The 15,363-nt window shown below is 59.4% G+C and overlaps 1 protein-coding gene across 3 annotated transcripts in view; it reads left to right on the plus strand.

Annotated features, from left to right (window-relative positions):
* The window catches only part of FAM222A (family with sequence similarity 222 member A), a 55,180-nt gene extending 41,009 nt beyond the window's left edge, over positions 1 to 14,171 (plus strand). For 2 of the 3 annotated variants that reach the window (XM_027044063.2, XM_027044064.2), the window contains exon 3: positions 11,643 to 14,171. In XM_027044063.2, coding sequence (XP_026899864.1) covers positions 11,643 to 12,925 — 1,283 coding nt within the window. In that variant the 3' untranslated portion in view covers positions 12,926 to 14,171. Of the gene's footprint in view, positions 1 to 127; positions 8,179 to 11,642 lie in introns of those variants that run through there. The other variant, XM_027044062.2, reaches the window with a different exon arrangement.
* Positions 14,172 to 15,363: the final 1,192 nt, after the last annotated feature.

Below are 15,363 nucleotides of genomic sequence, written 5' to 3' on the forward strand. Positions count from 1 at the left end.
TGATGGCTCGGAGCCTGGAGCCTGTTTCCGATTCTGTGTCTCCCTCTCTCTCTGCCCCTCCCCCGTTCATGCTCTGTCTCTGTCCCAAAAATAAATAAAAAAACGTTGGAAAAAAAAATTTTTTTTTTAAATTTTTTTAATGTTTCTTTTTGATAGAGACTGAGTGGGGGAGGGGTAAAGAAAGAGGGAGACACCGAATCTGAAGCAGGCTCCAGGCTCTGGGCTGTCAGTACAGAGCCCGACGCGGGAGTCAAACTCCAGAACCGCGGGATCATGACCTGAGCCGAGGTCGGACGCTTAACCGACTGAGCCACCCAGGCGCTCCTTAAAGTTTATTTATGTATTTTGAGACAGAGAGAGAAAGCATGCCTGCGCGGGGGAGGGGCAGAGAGAGGGAGAGAGAGAATCCCAAGCAGGCTCCATGCCTAGCTTGGAGCCAGACACGGAACCGTGAGATCGTGGCCTGAGCTAAAAATAGTCGGGCGCTTAACTGAGCCAGCTGCCCAGGCGCCCCTCTATGTTTAGCTTCCTGAGGAAGTGCCTGAACGGTTTCCTGAGTGGTTGTGCTCTCTTCCATGCCCACCAGCAGTGTACGGGGTTCCAGTTTCTCCACATCTTCACCCAAACCTGCCACCCAGCTTTCTGATTCCAGCTGTCCTGCTGGGCACAGAGTGCTTGCTCACTGTGGTTTTGATCTGTGGGTGGTGTTCTGATTACCAGGTCAGCCTCTTTATTTGTTACGAGTCCATTCAGATTCTCTGTTTCTTCTTAAGTCAGATGGGTAGTTTGCATCTTTCTGGGAACTGTCCACTTTATCCAAGTTATGGTACTATTACAATTTATTAAGGAACTAAAATAAATTGGTAAAAGGTAAATGACCTTTGTGGAGAAAAATTTATATTGTGATTTTTCTTTAAAATGTTTTTATTTTTGAGAGAGCACAAGCACGGGAGGGGCAGACAGAGAGGGAGACAGAGGATCCAAAGCAGACTCTACACTGACAGCAGTTAGCCCAATGTGGGGCTCAAACTCATGAACCACCAGATCATGACCTGAGCCAAAGTCGGATGCTTAACCGACTGTGCCACCCAGGTGCCCCAATCCAGTGATATTTTTTAAAGACCTAAATAAACGTGGATGTAGATTATGCACACGGACAGAGTTTGGTATGGAAAAAAGTCAACCCAGTCCTTAAATCCTGACCATGTGTGTGTTGGGGAAGGGGGGGGTGTATAATTTGAAAAGCTGACTTTGTCAGCAAAGTCACCTGTGCCTTGCCCATTCTTGGCCTTTTGTTCTTATCAAAGTAGTATTAGGACAGGGGACCGGGCTAGTGCCTCCCTGGCTTTACGGCTGAGGTGGTGGGAGCAGCACAGGGACAGAGGGAACCAGGGCAGGAAGGAGAACATCTAGAAATGGGTCAGTGTGCATGTGAGCTCCGTCCGGGACAAAGCAGGCCTTGCAAGTCCCTGGGGACGGACAGGCAGTGTGGGAATGAAAGACGTCGGAGCCCTACCTCACACCACACGGCAAGAAGAGTTCCAGACAGACTTAAAAACCTGGTGCCGGGCAACGCAAAACCTTATCCCTCTTTGAAGAAAATGGAGAGTATCCACCAGGAAGGATTTGCAAATGGAGAGGGAGAATAAAGCACAAATAAAGGAAACACGTTGGACTGCATTAAAATTAAAAACCGCAGCTCGGCAAAATACACCATAAAAAAAAGTCAAGACCAGCCAAAAATAGAGAGAGGGTGTCTGCAGCACTTATAAGGGACCAGTATCCAGAGTAGAGAGAGCCAGGGACGAGGCTGCAGAGAGAGACAGCGATGGGGAGGGGCAGCGTGAGTGGGGAGGGAAGGGTAGATGAGTCAGACCCACGCGGTCCTGGACGGAGACAGACAGGGGTGTGTGTGTGTGGCCAGAAGGAGGAGAGAAGAGGCAGCAGTTCTAAAGGGCACTGGGCAGGCAGGCAGGCCAGCAATGCCGCAGGCGGGTCGGGAAAACAGGAAAGCCAGGGTCTGGGTACCGGGAGACGGTGAGAAGTAAGCTCTCAGAAGCCAGTCAGGGAGCAGCAAAGGGAAAGAGACGACGAGAGGCAGGAAGGTCCGGCTGGGGAAGCATTAAAGCCCACGTCGGCCGCTCCAGGGCGTGGATACCAGGGCGTGGAAGGTGTGTGCCTGTGAGCACCTGCTGGTCTTTGTGAACAGGATGTCCCTGAATATCTGGGCACAAGTGGCTCCACGTGTGTGCCCTAAGCGCGCGCGTATGTGTGTGAGAACCTGCATGCATATGCACACGCGTGGTTAGAGAATGAGAGGCTCCTTTGTGCAGCACCCAGTGATAACCACCACCCTGCACTGCCTAGTCTGGCCTAGAAAGAGCTGGAAGCCAGGTGGCCAGCCTTTTCTGAGCATCCACTGTGTACCAAGATTTCTCATTTAATCTTCCTTCTCTCTGTTCTCATGGGACAAATGGAGGCCAGGGAGCCACGGGGTCACCACCGTGAGGTCACCCAGCTAGTAATGGGGGCACCGGGATTCACACCCCGGTCAGTGGGCTGGGGGGAGGTCAGGGTTGTTGGCTGCCACCCCTGTCCCTCCCCACATCCCTCCCAGCGGAGGCCAGAGAACAGCTGCATCTGCCCCGGCCCAGCCACCCTCCCCACACACCCCCCTCCTTCCTGGGCGGCCTCATTAGGGATTCTGCCGGTGCCACCAGCTAATTAGTGTCACGTTAATTGAGCATTCAGGAGGCTGCCACCTCCAAGGGCAGAGTGTCGGCAGCAAAGGGGAATGCAGATGCAGACTGCTCCTCCCTGTGGGCTCGGGCCAGGCCCTGTGCCCAGGGACCCCTTGCGCCCCGGAGCAGCCCGGGACACCCCTCCCCCCATTTTGACAACGTAATGCCCGCTGTGACTTCCTGAGCCCGAAGGCAAGAGGCAACAGGCAAAATCTGCAACTGCAGGAGAAAAGAGGGGACGTTTGCTGAACGCCTACTGTGAGCCTGGCATACCTTTAGCCCTCCCTCTCCTCCTACGGGAGAGCTGAAGTTACCTCCATTTCAGTCATGAACTCCAGGGTCCGCCAAGGGGACAGCTTCTGCAGGAGTGTGTCCAGTGGACCAGCAGGAGCCTGCGTTCAGCTGGACGGCACCTGGAGGGGCCAGGATGTAGCCACGGAAGGTGCCTGGAGTCCCACAGAGAAACCTGGAGCATGGGGGCAGGAATTCCGCGCTGGCATCCCACCCCCTCACCCACCCCCACACCCTCCTCCACCTGCCCCTTGGCGAGCAGGTACCGCACACCTTACAGGGCAGAGTATCACATGGACTTCAGCCTCCTGTGATCTGTCCACCCCTTCATCCCCTTAAAGATGAGAAACGGGGTCATGTTAAGTGACCTGTCCAAGGTCACCCGGAGCAAGCGGTCACACCGCGCATCTGTCCGCCACGGCCTGACTCCTGCCAGAGTCCGAGCTGTGCACCTGTGCCCTGTGTGGTCTCTCCAGCAGAGCCCTCACCCCTCCACCCCTGCTTCTCCCCCTCCCGATGTGGTGCTGCCGAGTCCTGCTCTCCCGTCTCCCTGTAGCAACATTAAATCCCACTCAAAGGGCCGCTTTTAATTGGCTTAATATACTCGTTAATAACCACGTCTCTTTAACGCACCTGTAAAAGGCCCATAACATTAACGTAAGGGCAGTGACGGCTCATCTGCACTTCCAGCCAGCCTTTTAAATTTCTTTTAATGGGGGCCACGGGGCAGGGGCAGCCCAGCTCACAGGGTGGGTGCTTTTGTTTCCATGCACGGGAGTCGGGTGCTGTCTGCCTGCTGCCCCTCAGCCTCTCGGAGTCCTCAGAACAGAGAATTCTCTGGACTCGGCAGCACTTTCCAAGCACCTGCCGTGGTTCCACACATTTTTTTTTTCAGGCGTCAGGGTGGTGAGAAAGTGCAGGGCTTGGCCTCAGTACCTAGCCCTGGAGACAAGTCAACAGGCAGTTACAGCTTGGGGAGCCCATTGTGGGGGTTGGGGGGCATGTCCCGGCTGAGACCGGGAGCGCCGGAGCCAGCTACCCAGGGCGGGTATAAGCAACCTTTCGTACTTCATTCTCCCAGCACGAAATTCAAGCATCTTCTGTGCTCCAGGCACTGTTGGGACAATTGCACCCAACCCCAGGCTGACCACTCTCAATCAGGAACCGGGGAGGACCCAGAGGTGTCTCAGGGCGCGGGAGACAGCGGACGCAGACTGGATGAGTTGGGTGTGTGCGGGAGGGGAGCACAGGGAGGCCTCGTTCCAGCCGGGCTCTAAAGGACCAGTGGGAATTTGGTTACGGAGGGAATGCGTGTCGGTGTGCGAGAATCATCCCAAGCCACGGCGTCTGTGGTGCCCAGGGGACACATGGCCAGGGCTCAGATCCTGGCTCACGGATCCTTTCTATGTGACCAGAGCTCTCAAAGTGACGGTCCCTGGGCCGTTTCCCACCCACCAGGTGTATGATTTGCCCCACTCAGTGACGGAGCCTGATTTCAAGGGTGAACGCCCCCGGGCAGGGCACGGCCTCCCTGTGCACCTCACCTCAGTCCCTGCCCCGCCTGGGCCTTCGGGCTCATTCCCGGCCCATCTGTCCTTCAGTCCTCAGCAAAAATCCCCGCTTGACACCCTGTTCCTTGAATGTCTCACCTCTTCTGAAACCCAGGGCTGCCTCCCAGGCTGCCGTGAGGACTTCAGGAGGGCGGGGCTGTAAGGATTTGGCACAATGCCTGGCCTGGGGCCACACTCAAGGGAGGGTGGTTGTCGGCTGGTGAGAGGAGGCCCGGGGGCCACCATGTGTGTGTCCAGGGGCCTGTGGGGAAGGAGGGTTGCAGAGAGAGGTCAGGGTCAGATGGCCGGGGCCTCGAATACCATCCTGAGCAGTTCAGATTTCACAAACACGGGCCCACCGGAGGGTTTTACAGAGACACCCCCCCCCCCCCCCGGGGACTGGGAGACAGTGGAGGGAGCTCCAGTGAGTTCATCACCACCAGCAACTACAGCACCCACTGAGGACAGGATCCTTTATGGTCCTCACAAAAATTCTCCAAGGACAGCAATAGCAGCAGCGTCCCCATTTTACGAGAAAACGGAGGTTCCCAGAGGGGTCGTGGCCCGCCCAAAGCCACACGGTGCGTGTGTGGCACAGCCGGGATCTGAATCCAGATCTCTGGGACTCGGCCCCCATCTGCCCCCCTGCACCATGATGCCTTTTCAAAAGGCTGCCAGCCGCCCTCCATGCTCTGCCTGGGAGCAGAGGCAGCTGGACAGTGACGGGCACCCAGGCGGGCAGACAGGGAGGGCCTCGGGCTGCTCAAGGCCGAGGGAAGAGGAGGAGGGTTTGAAGCAGGCTGCGTGACGCAGACGTCAAGGGCAGGAGGGCCCTGGGAGAAAGGAGAGCTGTGCGCCTGTCCCCCACCCTAAAGCAACACAAGGTCACGGCCAGCCACTGGCAACGACAGAAAAGCACAGAGAAGAAACGAAACGCCCCCTCACCAGGCAGGGCCATGCTGGCATCTGTGGCCCTTTTCTTCTTCAGCCTTGATTTGACCCCCCAACCCTTCAACAGGGAAGGAGAGAGACAGAGGGCTCTTGAGTACAGCCCCTCTGTCACCTCCTCTTTCCACATACCTGTACTCTATACCTTTGCCCACTTCGTTAGAGCCTTCTAGAACCCAAGTCTCAATGCCCAGCAAAGCACATTGCTGCTGAGAACCTGCTGGGTGCTCTGTCTCGTGGGGACAGGCTGCTCCCAGGACTTCCTCCTGATGCCCCTTTTCCTGCCCTATTTTCCACCCAGTAGCTCAAGGGGTCCCATCAAAACTCAAGGTAGGTCACGTTCTTCCTCTGGTCCCCACCCTCCAACGTGGACCAGGAGCCCAGGTCCTCAAGTACGCCACCCTGTCCATCTTCTACGGGCCTTCCCTGCTGGCTCTGCTTCCCCAGACGCACCTCGTCCACGCCCCTTGGCCTTGTTGCCTGCCGTCCCCCTGCGGACACTGCTCTTCGTCAGACAGCCTCACGGCCCACTCGCTCACCTTCCCGCCCTCTCTCCAAGGCCGTATCATCAGAGACGCCTTCTTCGCCAATCGCCGAGTCCACACTGAACACCCCTCCACCAGGTCTGCCCCGTCCCCTGTGCCCTGCTGTTTCTGTTACAGTGCTTGCACAACAAATTACCCCAAAAGTCAGTGGCCTCCGACAGCCGTGTGGTATGCTCAGGGGTACGGACAGGGCACAGGCTGGGGGCTGGAACCTTCTGAAGGCTTTTGCTTCCTCATATATCAGGTGGTTGATGCTGGCAGTCGGGAAAACACCCACACGTGGCCTCTCCACGTGACCTGGACTTCCGAGAGCACAGTGCCTGGGTTCCAGGGGTGGACGCCCCAAGGCACCGACACAGAGCCACCTCGGGCTCCAGGCAAAGCCACACCGCAACGACCCAGCCACACAACATCGTGTCTGCCCCACTCTGCTCAGTAGAATGGAGTTGCCCAGTTACTTCCTGTTCGAGTGAAGGAAAAGCGGCCTCCGCGATTTGTGGGAGGAGTGGGAGAATTCGTGGACGTGTTCTAAAACTACCACACCCACTCTATCCTTGTTTCCGGGGCTGGTTGCTGCCTGACTTGACGTATAGGATTGTCACCCCACGAGACTGTCAGCTCCATGAGGGCAGGGACTCTGCCTGGGCTTTGGTTACTGCTGCTTTTCCCGGGCCCTGCATAGTGCCTGCATAGACGAGGGCCCAGGAAGCATCTGGTGGATGCAGAGCTGAGGGGAGGCCTCTGAGAGGCAGCTCTCCACGAGGCTGTCCGCTTGGCTTAGTTCCTCCCAAGTGTCATGACTGGCAGTGAACAGGGGCCCCCAGGCTGGACGGGTCCGTCTGGGCACAGCACCATCATTCATTGAGACGTTCCTGAGCACCTACTATGTGTCCTGTAGACACCGGGGACTCCGCAGTGAGCAAGCCAGCTCAGGGAGCCCGAGTCTGGTGGGGGAGAAGGACAAGTCCCCGGCACGTGGTGACCAAGCCCAGGCACTGATGGGGCCCAGCTGGGGGGACCCGAGAAGGCAGGGAGGGAGTAGCACTGAAAAGAGGCGCTGGGATCCCCCAACAGGCCCCCTCCCCTGCCACCCATTAACCCTGTGAGCGCTCTTCCCACGTCCCCCATGCTCACCGCTGCTGAGAAGCCCACTAGAGACAGCCGGCTCGGCTGGTGCCATCTGTGAGACCTTTTTTGTGTCATCACAATGGCCACACAGGGCTGTGCAAGAGCACTGAACTGGTGGCTGGGCCCCCCTCCAGGAACCCTGGTGGGAAAAGCTGGGTGTGAGGCACCCAGGGTGGCTCAGGAGAAAGGCTTCAGGAACAAGGCACAAGGCAGGGGCTGCGGCAGCCACGGCCTCAGCGCAACTGGGCCAGGTTTGGGACCGGGGACTGTGGTGACCTGCAGGGGCACACCCATGTCCCCACCCAAAGGCACTCCCATTCAAGACACCGGAGAGCCCTGAGCACATGCTGGGCGAGACCCGCTCAGGGCCGCGGGCTGGCAGGCACTAGCAGCCAGCCAAAGGCAGGGGTGAGAGCTGCCGCGCCTGTGACCTCTAACGGCTCACCTCCTGCCTCTCGGAGCCTCCGGGCTGACTCCGGGATCCCTCCTTTGGATTATTCCCACCCTCCCCTCCCCCCAGTTCTATGGAAGAGGGAGAGCCTCTCGAGTGTCCTGGCTTCACGGGGACCTGCCTCGTGAGGCGAGCGTTATGAAGACTTGGAAGGAAGACACGCCGGGTCCAGTCTCAGCACCGCCCCTTGCCCGTGGCGTGGTCTTAGGAAGCTCTGAGGTCATACCCTCATCTGTAGAACAGGAGCCTCTGCTAGTTATCTGTTGCCGTGTAGCCTGTGACTTCAGAACTTAGCAGCTTGAGACCTGGACAGACGTGTGTTCTCACTCATGGTCTGTGATCAGGGATTCAGGAGAGGCTTAACTGGGTAGTTCTGCTCTGCGTCTTCCATGAAGCTGCAATCAGGATGCTGGCCGGGACCGTACTCATCCAAAGGCTCGACCGGGGCAGCTTCGCATGGCTGTGGGTGGGAGACCCCCGTTCATCTCCCCCGTGGGCTGCTTCCCCCACAGCAAGCGATCCGGGTGAGTGAGGAGGAAGCCACAGCGCCTCCGTGATCTGGCCCTGGCTGGGTCCACAGGACCTCACGGGTCACCTGGGTCAGCCCCACTTGGGGGTGGGGGGGGGGGGAGCAGCACACGGGCATGAGTACCAAGAGGTGATAGTGATGCAGAGGGGTGTGGCACATCTTGATGGCTGTCTGCTGAATGCTTTGACTCGTCTGCTGCCTCATCTGTAAAGTGGGGACCACCGCTCACTTCTGAGTGGTCAGGTGCTCCAAATGAGACGTCAACAAAAGCCGTAGGCCCAGAGTCTAGAGCATGCTCCGTGCTCACCAGAGGGCAGGCTCCATCCACTCCCCCAAGTGCTGCAGGGACCAGCCCACCCTCCTGGAGCCCTGATGGCCAGCAGGGGGGCAGATGGGCTCCTCATTTCAGTGAATGGGAACCAGTAACAGGCAGTACTTATTCCCAACCCCCCACCCCCCGCCCCGCTCTCTTCTTCTTCTTAAAGGTTTTAAACACCTAATTTATTCCATCCATTAGATAGATTTTGTAGATTTAATCATTTTCACAGTTGGTGGCTCATTGGATACTCAAGATAAACTCCAAATGAAAGTATAATGGTGAGGACAAATGAGTTTTCACACCACAATGGCAGAAACCTGCTTGGGAAGAGGGTTTAAGAGGAACAAAAATACATACAGATATAATTTTTTTTCCCCGGCAGCCGCTTTTGCTGACTATAGTAGGTTACCACAGTTAATTTCACCAGTTTTGTTCATCTGTAAAATTGCATAAAAGTGACATTTTTGTGCTCATTATAGCAACTGCTGATTTATGGCTGGTAAATGAAGAGCTGGTCCCTTTTTTGCGGGACTCTCCGAGCGGCGCTAAGTGCCCATGAAATTGCTTGTATAATGTAGTTTAAATCCAATCTCAGAGAAAGATTCCCCCGTTGGCCAAAGTGACATTTCCATTCTCCACACCGAGTTTATTTTAGGCCACTTAGGGAGGGGGCTGCCCCAGGCAGGGTCAGGATGCGGGCCTGTGGCCAGCCAGGGGTCAGCTCCACCTGCCCGGCCCCGAATTAGGCCCGAGGGATGAAGGGGCACTCCCCTAGTCTCCTTGGCATGCTGAGTGCCGCCTGCCTCTTCCCTCCCTGCTGCCCTGCCCAGGTCAGACCACATTCCTGCACCTTAGGGCAGAAGGGAGTGACCTTTGCAACACACATGTGTGCCCCACCCTTCCCCTGCCCTGCCCTGCGGCGAGGAGGCCCCTTTGCACTGGCCCCCTGCCCTCCCAGGCCGCCTGTCTCTCCTCTTCCACACGCCTGATCCGGGCTTCTGCTCTCATTCCACATTACTTACAGTTCCTCACTCAGGACATGCTTCCTCACCTCTGGACCTCTGCTGTGCTGTTTCTTCTGCCTGAAATATGTTGCTCTCCCCTCTCCTCACCCCTTTTGACATCGCCTTCACTGGGATGCCCTTTCTTCCAGAAAGCTGTCTCGCTTTCCAGAGCCCTGCTGGGTGAGGCCCCCACCCCATCCCCAAATGCCTTAGCCTTCCCATCACAGCACGTGTCTTGCTCCGACCGGCTGTGAGCCCAACAAGGGGCTCAGGGGCGAGGCTCTGGATGGATGGGATGTGGGGTGAGACCTTCAAGGGATGGGCAGGTGGGGTCTGCACTCCACCCCAGCCACAGTGCCAGGACCCCCCAGGCTGGCCAGAAGGAAGGGCAGCCTGAGCCCCTGCCCTTCCGCCCCCAGGACGGCCCTCATCCCAAGCAGATGGGGAGGGCGTCAACACTCCCACTCGGAGAGCACCCGATGCTGCCCGCACTCCACCACGCACAACTCATGAAAGTTCGCAGCCACCCTGGGAGGCAGCGTTCATGGCAGTATCACCTCCCATTTTACAGATGAGGAAACTGAGGCGCCCCATTCTCAAGTTCCCCCTGGGAGTCACCGGTGGGCCCCAAGGGTGTCATGAGGCAGGAGAAAGGCAGTGTGCTGCAGAGACCTTGTAGGGAGGGGCCCCTCGCCCCAGGGCCTAGACAGGTGACCATCTCCCAACTCCGACTGTGTGTCTCACCCCCTTTGGCAGCCAACACTCCAGGCCACCCTGCACAACTGACACAATCATGATCCCCGGTTCACAGGTGGGGAGGCTCGGTCAGGCAAGCCACAAAGCCCCACAACCAGGCAGGACTCCACTCAGGCCAGCCAGCTCTAAAATCCGGAGACCTCCCATCTGTCTCCCACAGCCCACCCCCGCCCCACCCTCCTTTCCCCACCTCGGGAGGGTCCTGGGCAGCACTGAGGAATGTCTCAGGCCCTGGGGAGGGGCTCTGGATGGAAGAGGGGGGTCCGCCCACCAGCAGCCCACCTCCCCCAGGACGGTGGCCGGTAGGACGGTCAGCCTGTCACACAAAGTGCAGCCTCCGGCCCCACAATGACAGCGTGCAGAAGAGGCAGTGGTTACCACCCTGGCCTTGTAGGTGACAGGCACACTTGGGGATGGGACGGGCAGCTACTGTGGCTAAAACCCCTCCTCCCCTGCCTGCTGATCAAGGCAGGTCATGTGAGCAACCAACGAAAGCCAACAGAGCAGCTCCTGTCTGTCCCAGGCCTTGTGCTGGGCTCTGTTCACATAGCAACACATTTAACTATCCCATAGAGGTCAGCAGGTGGCCATCATCCCATTTTACAGATGAGCCAAGGGAGGCGCAGAGAGGATGACGAAGAAATAGGAGGAAGGGCCTGCCACCAGTGTGGTGTGAAGACGGGGCGCCAAGCGTCACTGAGGGTGCGGAGCCCCCGGAACTCCTGTTTTCCGCCGGGGGAGCGCGGCCCGGCACAGGCTCCTTGGCAAAGCGTGGGGCGTCTTCTCCTGAAGCTGCAGGTTCACCTGCCCCGAATCCCCGTCCCGGGCAAAGTCCCAAGAGAACTCACTGGGTACTCGCACACCAGGAAGCGTGGCAGTGTGTGTGTCAGCCCCAAACTGGAAACCACCCAAATGCCGTCAGCAGCAGGAAGGAGGAGTCCACACGAGGACCACACGGCCGTGAGGAAGCGCGAACCACGGCCACCTGAGTGAACCTCACAAAACACCTTGGGTGGCAGAGGCCGATGCGGCCGAGGACGCCTGGCAGGATTCCAGCCCGCGTGTACAGACGCTGCCATCGGAAGTCAGGACGGCTGTGCGCTTGGGCGGAGTTGCAGGCGACGCTCTGGGGGGACCGGCAGTGACCCATCTCTCGGCCCAGCGCGTTCCGTCCGTGAGAGCTCAGCTTACGATGCATGCAGTTTGCTTTCTGTACCTTACACCCAAGGCGAAGCTCGGGGGTTTAGAAGGGACAAACGGAGGGGCGGGGGGGGGCAAATGGGGAACCAGAGGAGGGAGTGGCAGGGCTGTGGCCACACCGCCTCCCCGGGTCGCGGGGTCAGCCCTCACCTGTGCTTTCCTCTCCGCTTGTCTCCGCAGGCGAGACGGCCGCCAGCTCCATGCATTCGTCCCGCTACCCGAGCCCGGCCGAGCTGGACGCCTATGCCGAGAAGGTGGCCAACAGCCCGCTGTCCATCAAGATCTTCCCCACCAACATCCGGGTGCCCCAGCACAAGCACCTGGGCCGCACGGTCAACGGCTATGACACCAGCGGCCAGCGCTACAGCCCCTACCCGCAGCACGCCGCCGGCTACCAGGGCCTGCTGGCCATTGTCAAGGCCGCCGTCTCCTCCTCCGGCAGCGCCGCGCCTGCCGGGCCTGCCAAAAGCGTGCTCAAGAGCGCCGAGGGCAAGCGGACCAAGCTGTCACCAGCTGCCGTGCAGGTGGGCATCGCGCCCTACCCGGCGCCCAGCACTCTGGGGCCCCTGGCCTACCCCAAGCCGCCCGAGGCACCCGCCCCACCACCCGGCCTGCCCGCGGCCGCCGCCACCGCCGCCTCCGTCATCCCCCTGCCTGGCCGCGGCCTCCCCCTGCCGCCTTCCAACCTGCCCTCCATCCACAGCATCCTCTACCAGCTCAACCAGCAGTGCCAGGCCCCGGGCGCCGCGCCTGCCGCCTGCCAAGCCGTAGCCGGTCCCCACCCCAGCCCAGCCAAGCACGGCCCCGTGCCCAGCTTCCCCGGCATGGCCTACTCGGCTGCTGCCGCCGGCCTGCCCGACTGCCGGAAAGGTGCCGAGCTGGGCCAGGGCGGCACGGCGGCCTCGACGTTGGCTGGGGCCACCAAGCCTGCAGGGTACGCCGACGGGGGCCTGGATTACCTGCTGTGGCCGCAGAAGCCGCCCCCACCCCCACCCCAGCCGCTGAGGGCCTACAGCGGCGGCACGGCGGCCAGCAAGTCCCCCGAGGCGTGCGGGGGGCGGGTGTACGAGCGGGCCAGCGGGTCGCCCCTCAGCTGCGCCATGGGGCTGCCCACCGGCTTCACCGTGGGCCAGTACTTCGCCGCCCCCTGGAACAGCGTGCTGGTGACTCCCACCAGCGATTGCTACAACCCGGCGGCGGCCGTGGCCGTCACGGAGCTGGGGCCGGGGGCGCCCCGGGAGCTGGCGGGCCCCCCCGTGGAGGCCCTCTCGGGCCTGCCCAGCAAGAGCGTGTGCAACACGGCCGTGCTGAGCAGCAGCCTGCAGTCGCTGGAGTATCTCATCAATGACATCCGGCCGCCCTGCATCAAGGAGCAGATGCTGGGCAAGGGCTACGAGACCGTGGCTGTGCCCCGGCTGCTCGACCACCAGCACGCCCACATCCGCCTGCCCGTCTACAGATAAGGCCTGCCCGGCGGACGCGTGGACAGACGGACAGGGCGTCGAGCGGGAAGGCAGGCCGCAGAACAGGGTGGGCGGCGCACAGGGGCGCCCAGCCTCGCCCTGTGCCCGAGTGCCCGTGGGTGCCCACAGGGAAGCCGGGCAGGCTGCTGCCGTGCGGCCACCTGATGGGGAGTGGCGGGGCCACCTTTCTCCCCAAGGCCCCTCCCTGCTATCGGCTGCCCGAGGACACGGGGAGGGCCCAGGACCACCACTGACGTCCACCACTTCCTCCATCCAAGCTGGCAGAGGCAGGGAGAGAGAAACCACTTTAAAACAGGAATGGTTCTTGCTGGCTTTCCCAAGAGAGGGGCTCAGGCCACGGGGGGGGACACAGGAGGAAATGTGATGGTCCAGAGTCAGGGTGGGGTCAGAGCAGCCCCCAGGGGTCAGAGAGCTCCTCTCCCCACGGGCTCCCCGTCTCCTGGAAAAGGAGCAGAGAGGGGGTATAGGAAGTCACAGGGCCTACAGTGTCCCCCACTGGCCAATCCAAGTGAAGACCACTCTGAGAGAGGCTCCAAGGACCACCAGTCCCCCTGCTCCTCCTCCTCTAGATTCTCCTTCCCTCCTCCCATTTCTTCCCCAAACAGAATTACACCCCCATCCCCACCCTCCAGACCCCGTACTACCACCATCCCCTTTCTCTCCACATCTTACAGGGCTGCTGGGCACGGCCGTACAGGCTGTGCACCGCACAAGGGCACCTCGTCCAAGGAGACACCATTTGCATCCTAGACGTGTATATTTATTACGGCAGTTTTCTGAATCTTGAGGAAGGGGCGCCATTTTCCTATTCGCACAAAGGCACCACAGGGGCTGACGGTGGGCCTGCCATCTTAGACACCAGTCAGAGGGACCCTGCCCTGCCTTCCTCAGGGGTTCTCCTCAGAGCCAGTGAGAGGCAACCTACTGGTTTTAACTGGGAGACCCAATCCAACGCCTTTCCTGCAAGCTGCCCTCCAAGGCCCACCCCACACCATGGGGAGGCAGGCAAGGAGCCCCTTCTTCGGTCCCCAAGTCCCGGCCCCTCTGGCACTCCGGAAGCGGTACTGTATCTCTCCAAGGCCTGTTCGAGCACTAAGTGCATTTACAAATCTCTGAGAATGTTTTTTTTTTATACTAAAATTGACCATTATATTCTACTGTGAGAAGTGCAGTCTGCACTATATTGTTTTAAAAACGAAGAGAAAGAAAAAAAAAGGAAAACACAGATGGTGTCTCAGCTGTGGAATTGTTTTGTTCTCTCCTCCCTCCCTCCCTCCCTCGCCCAGGAGTAAAACGGGCTGTCTCCCCCGCTGCCGACCGGGCTTGGAGCCCTGAGGAAGCAGGCCAGGAACCTCCTGGCACCCGCCGGCCACTCTGCATTCAGTGTTTCATTTCCTTTTCCAGCTCTTTCAAGGTAGACACCGTCATTTACCCCGTTTACATGTCCGCACACAGGCGGAAGGCCGCTGGGTCGTGGCCGGCGACCGGTCTGCAGAGCGGCTGAGACAGAACCAAGCCCGGGCCCCTTGGCTCCTTCCCTGAATGGTGCCGAGGTGGTCTGGGGATGGTGTCTCCCTGCATCACGAGATGCCTTCCCAGCTTTTCCCCTGTGCCTGACCCGCTCCAAGCGTCCACGGGGCAGTATGGCCGTGGGCAGGCCAAAGTGGCTGTGGCAGTGACCTTCTCCCTGGCCAGCCCCAGCACACACCCACTCCAGGCCCCGGCGCCTGGAGATCTGCAGACCCCCCCACCCCGGGACACTTGGCATTCATCAGGCACCTAACTTTGTGCTGGGCACGTTCATACACACTGTGCCTCACTGGAGCCTCACCACATCCTTGCAAGGTAGTAGGTGTCTGAGAGGAAGAAACCGAGGCTCAGAGATGTTAGGTGACCTGCCTGAGGTCACACAGCAATTCTGAAAAGTTGGGGTCTGGACCCCACAGCATGGACTCTTTTTCACATCCTGTCTCTGCCCTCTCCCCGGGCAGGGGAGCCCGCCATCTAGCCTGGGGGACCTGGGGAGCCCCCAGTTTGTTTTTGTTGTTATTTTTTTTAAGTTTTTAAATTTTTTTTTTTAAGCTTATTTATTTTTGAGAGGCAGAGCGAGCAGGGGAGAGGCAGAGAGAGGGACGGAGTTTGTGAAGCGGGCTGTGTGCTGACAGCAGAGAGCCGACACAGGGCCTGAACCCATGAACCACGAGATCATGACCTGAGCCCAAGTGGGACGCTTAACTGACTGAGCCCCCAGGAGCCCCACCCCCAGTTTGTTTGATGCAGGCCTCCGTTCCCATGCTCGGAGCCCCACCTGGGTGCCAGGGCGGGACCCAGGCCCTTCGGCACATCACTGTCACGCCCTGGGGAGCAGCCCCGGGGTCCTGCTGGTGACAAGCTGAGAAGGTACTGCCAGGCAGGCC

Source organism: Acinonyx jubatus, chromosome D3 (assembly GCF_027475565.1).
Source record: "Acinonyx jubatus isolate Ajub_Pintada_27869175 chromosome D3, VMU_Ajub_asm_v1.0, whole genome shotgun sequence".
Taxonomy (NCBI): domain Eukaryota; kingdom Metazoa; phylum Chordata; class Mammalia; order Carnivora; family Felidae; genus Acinonyx; species Acinonyx jubatus.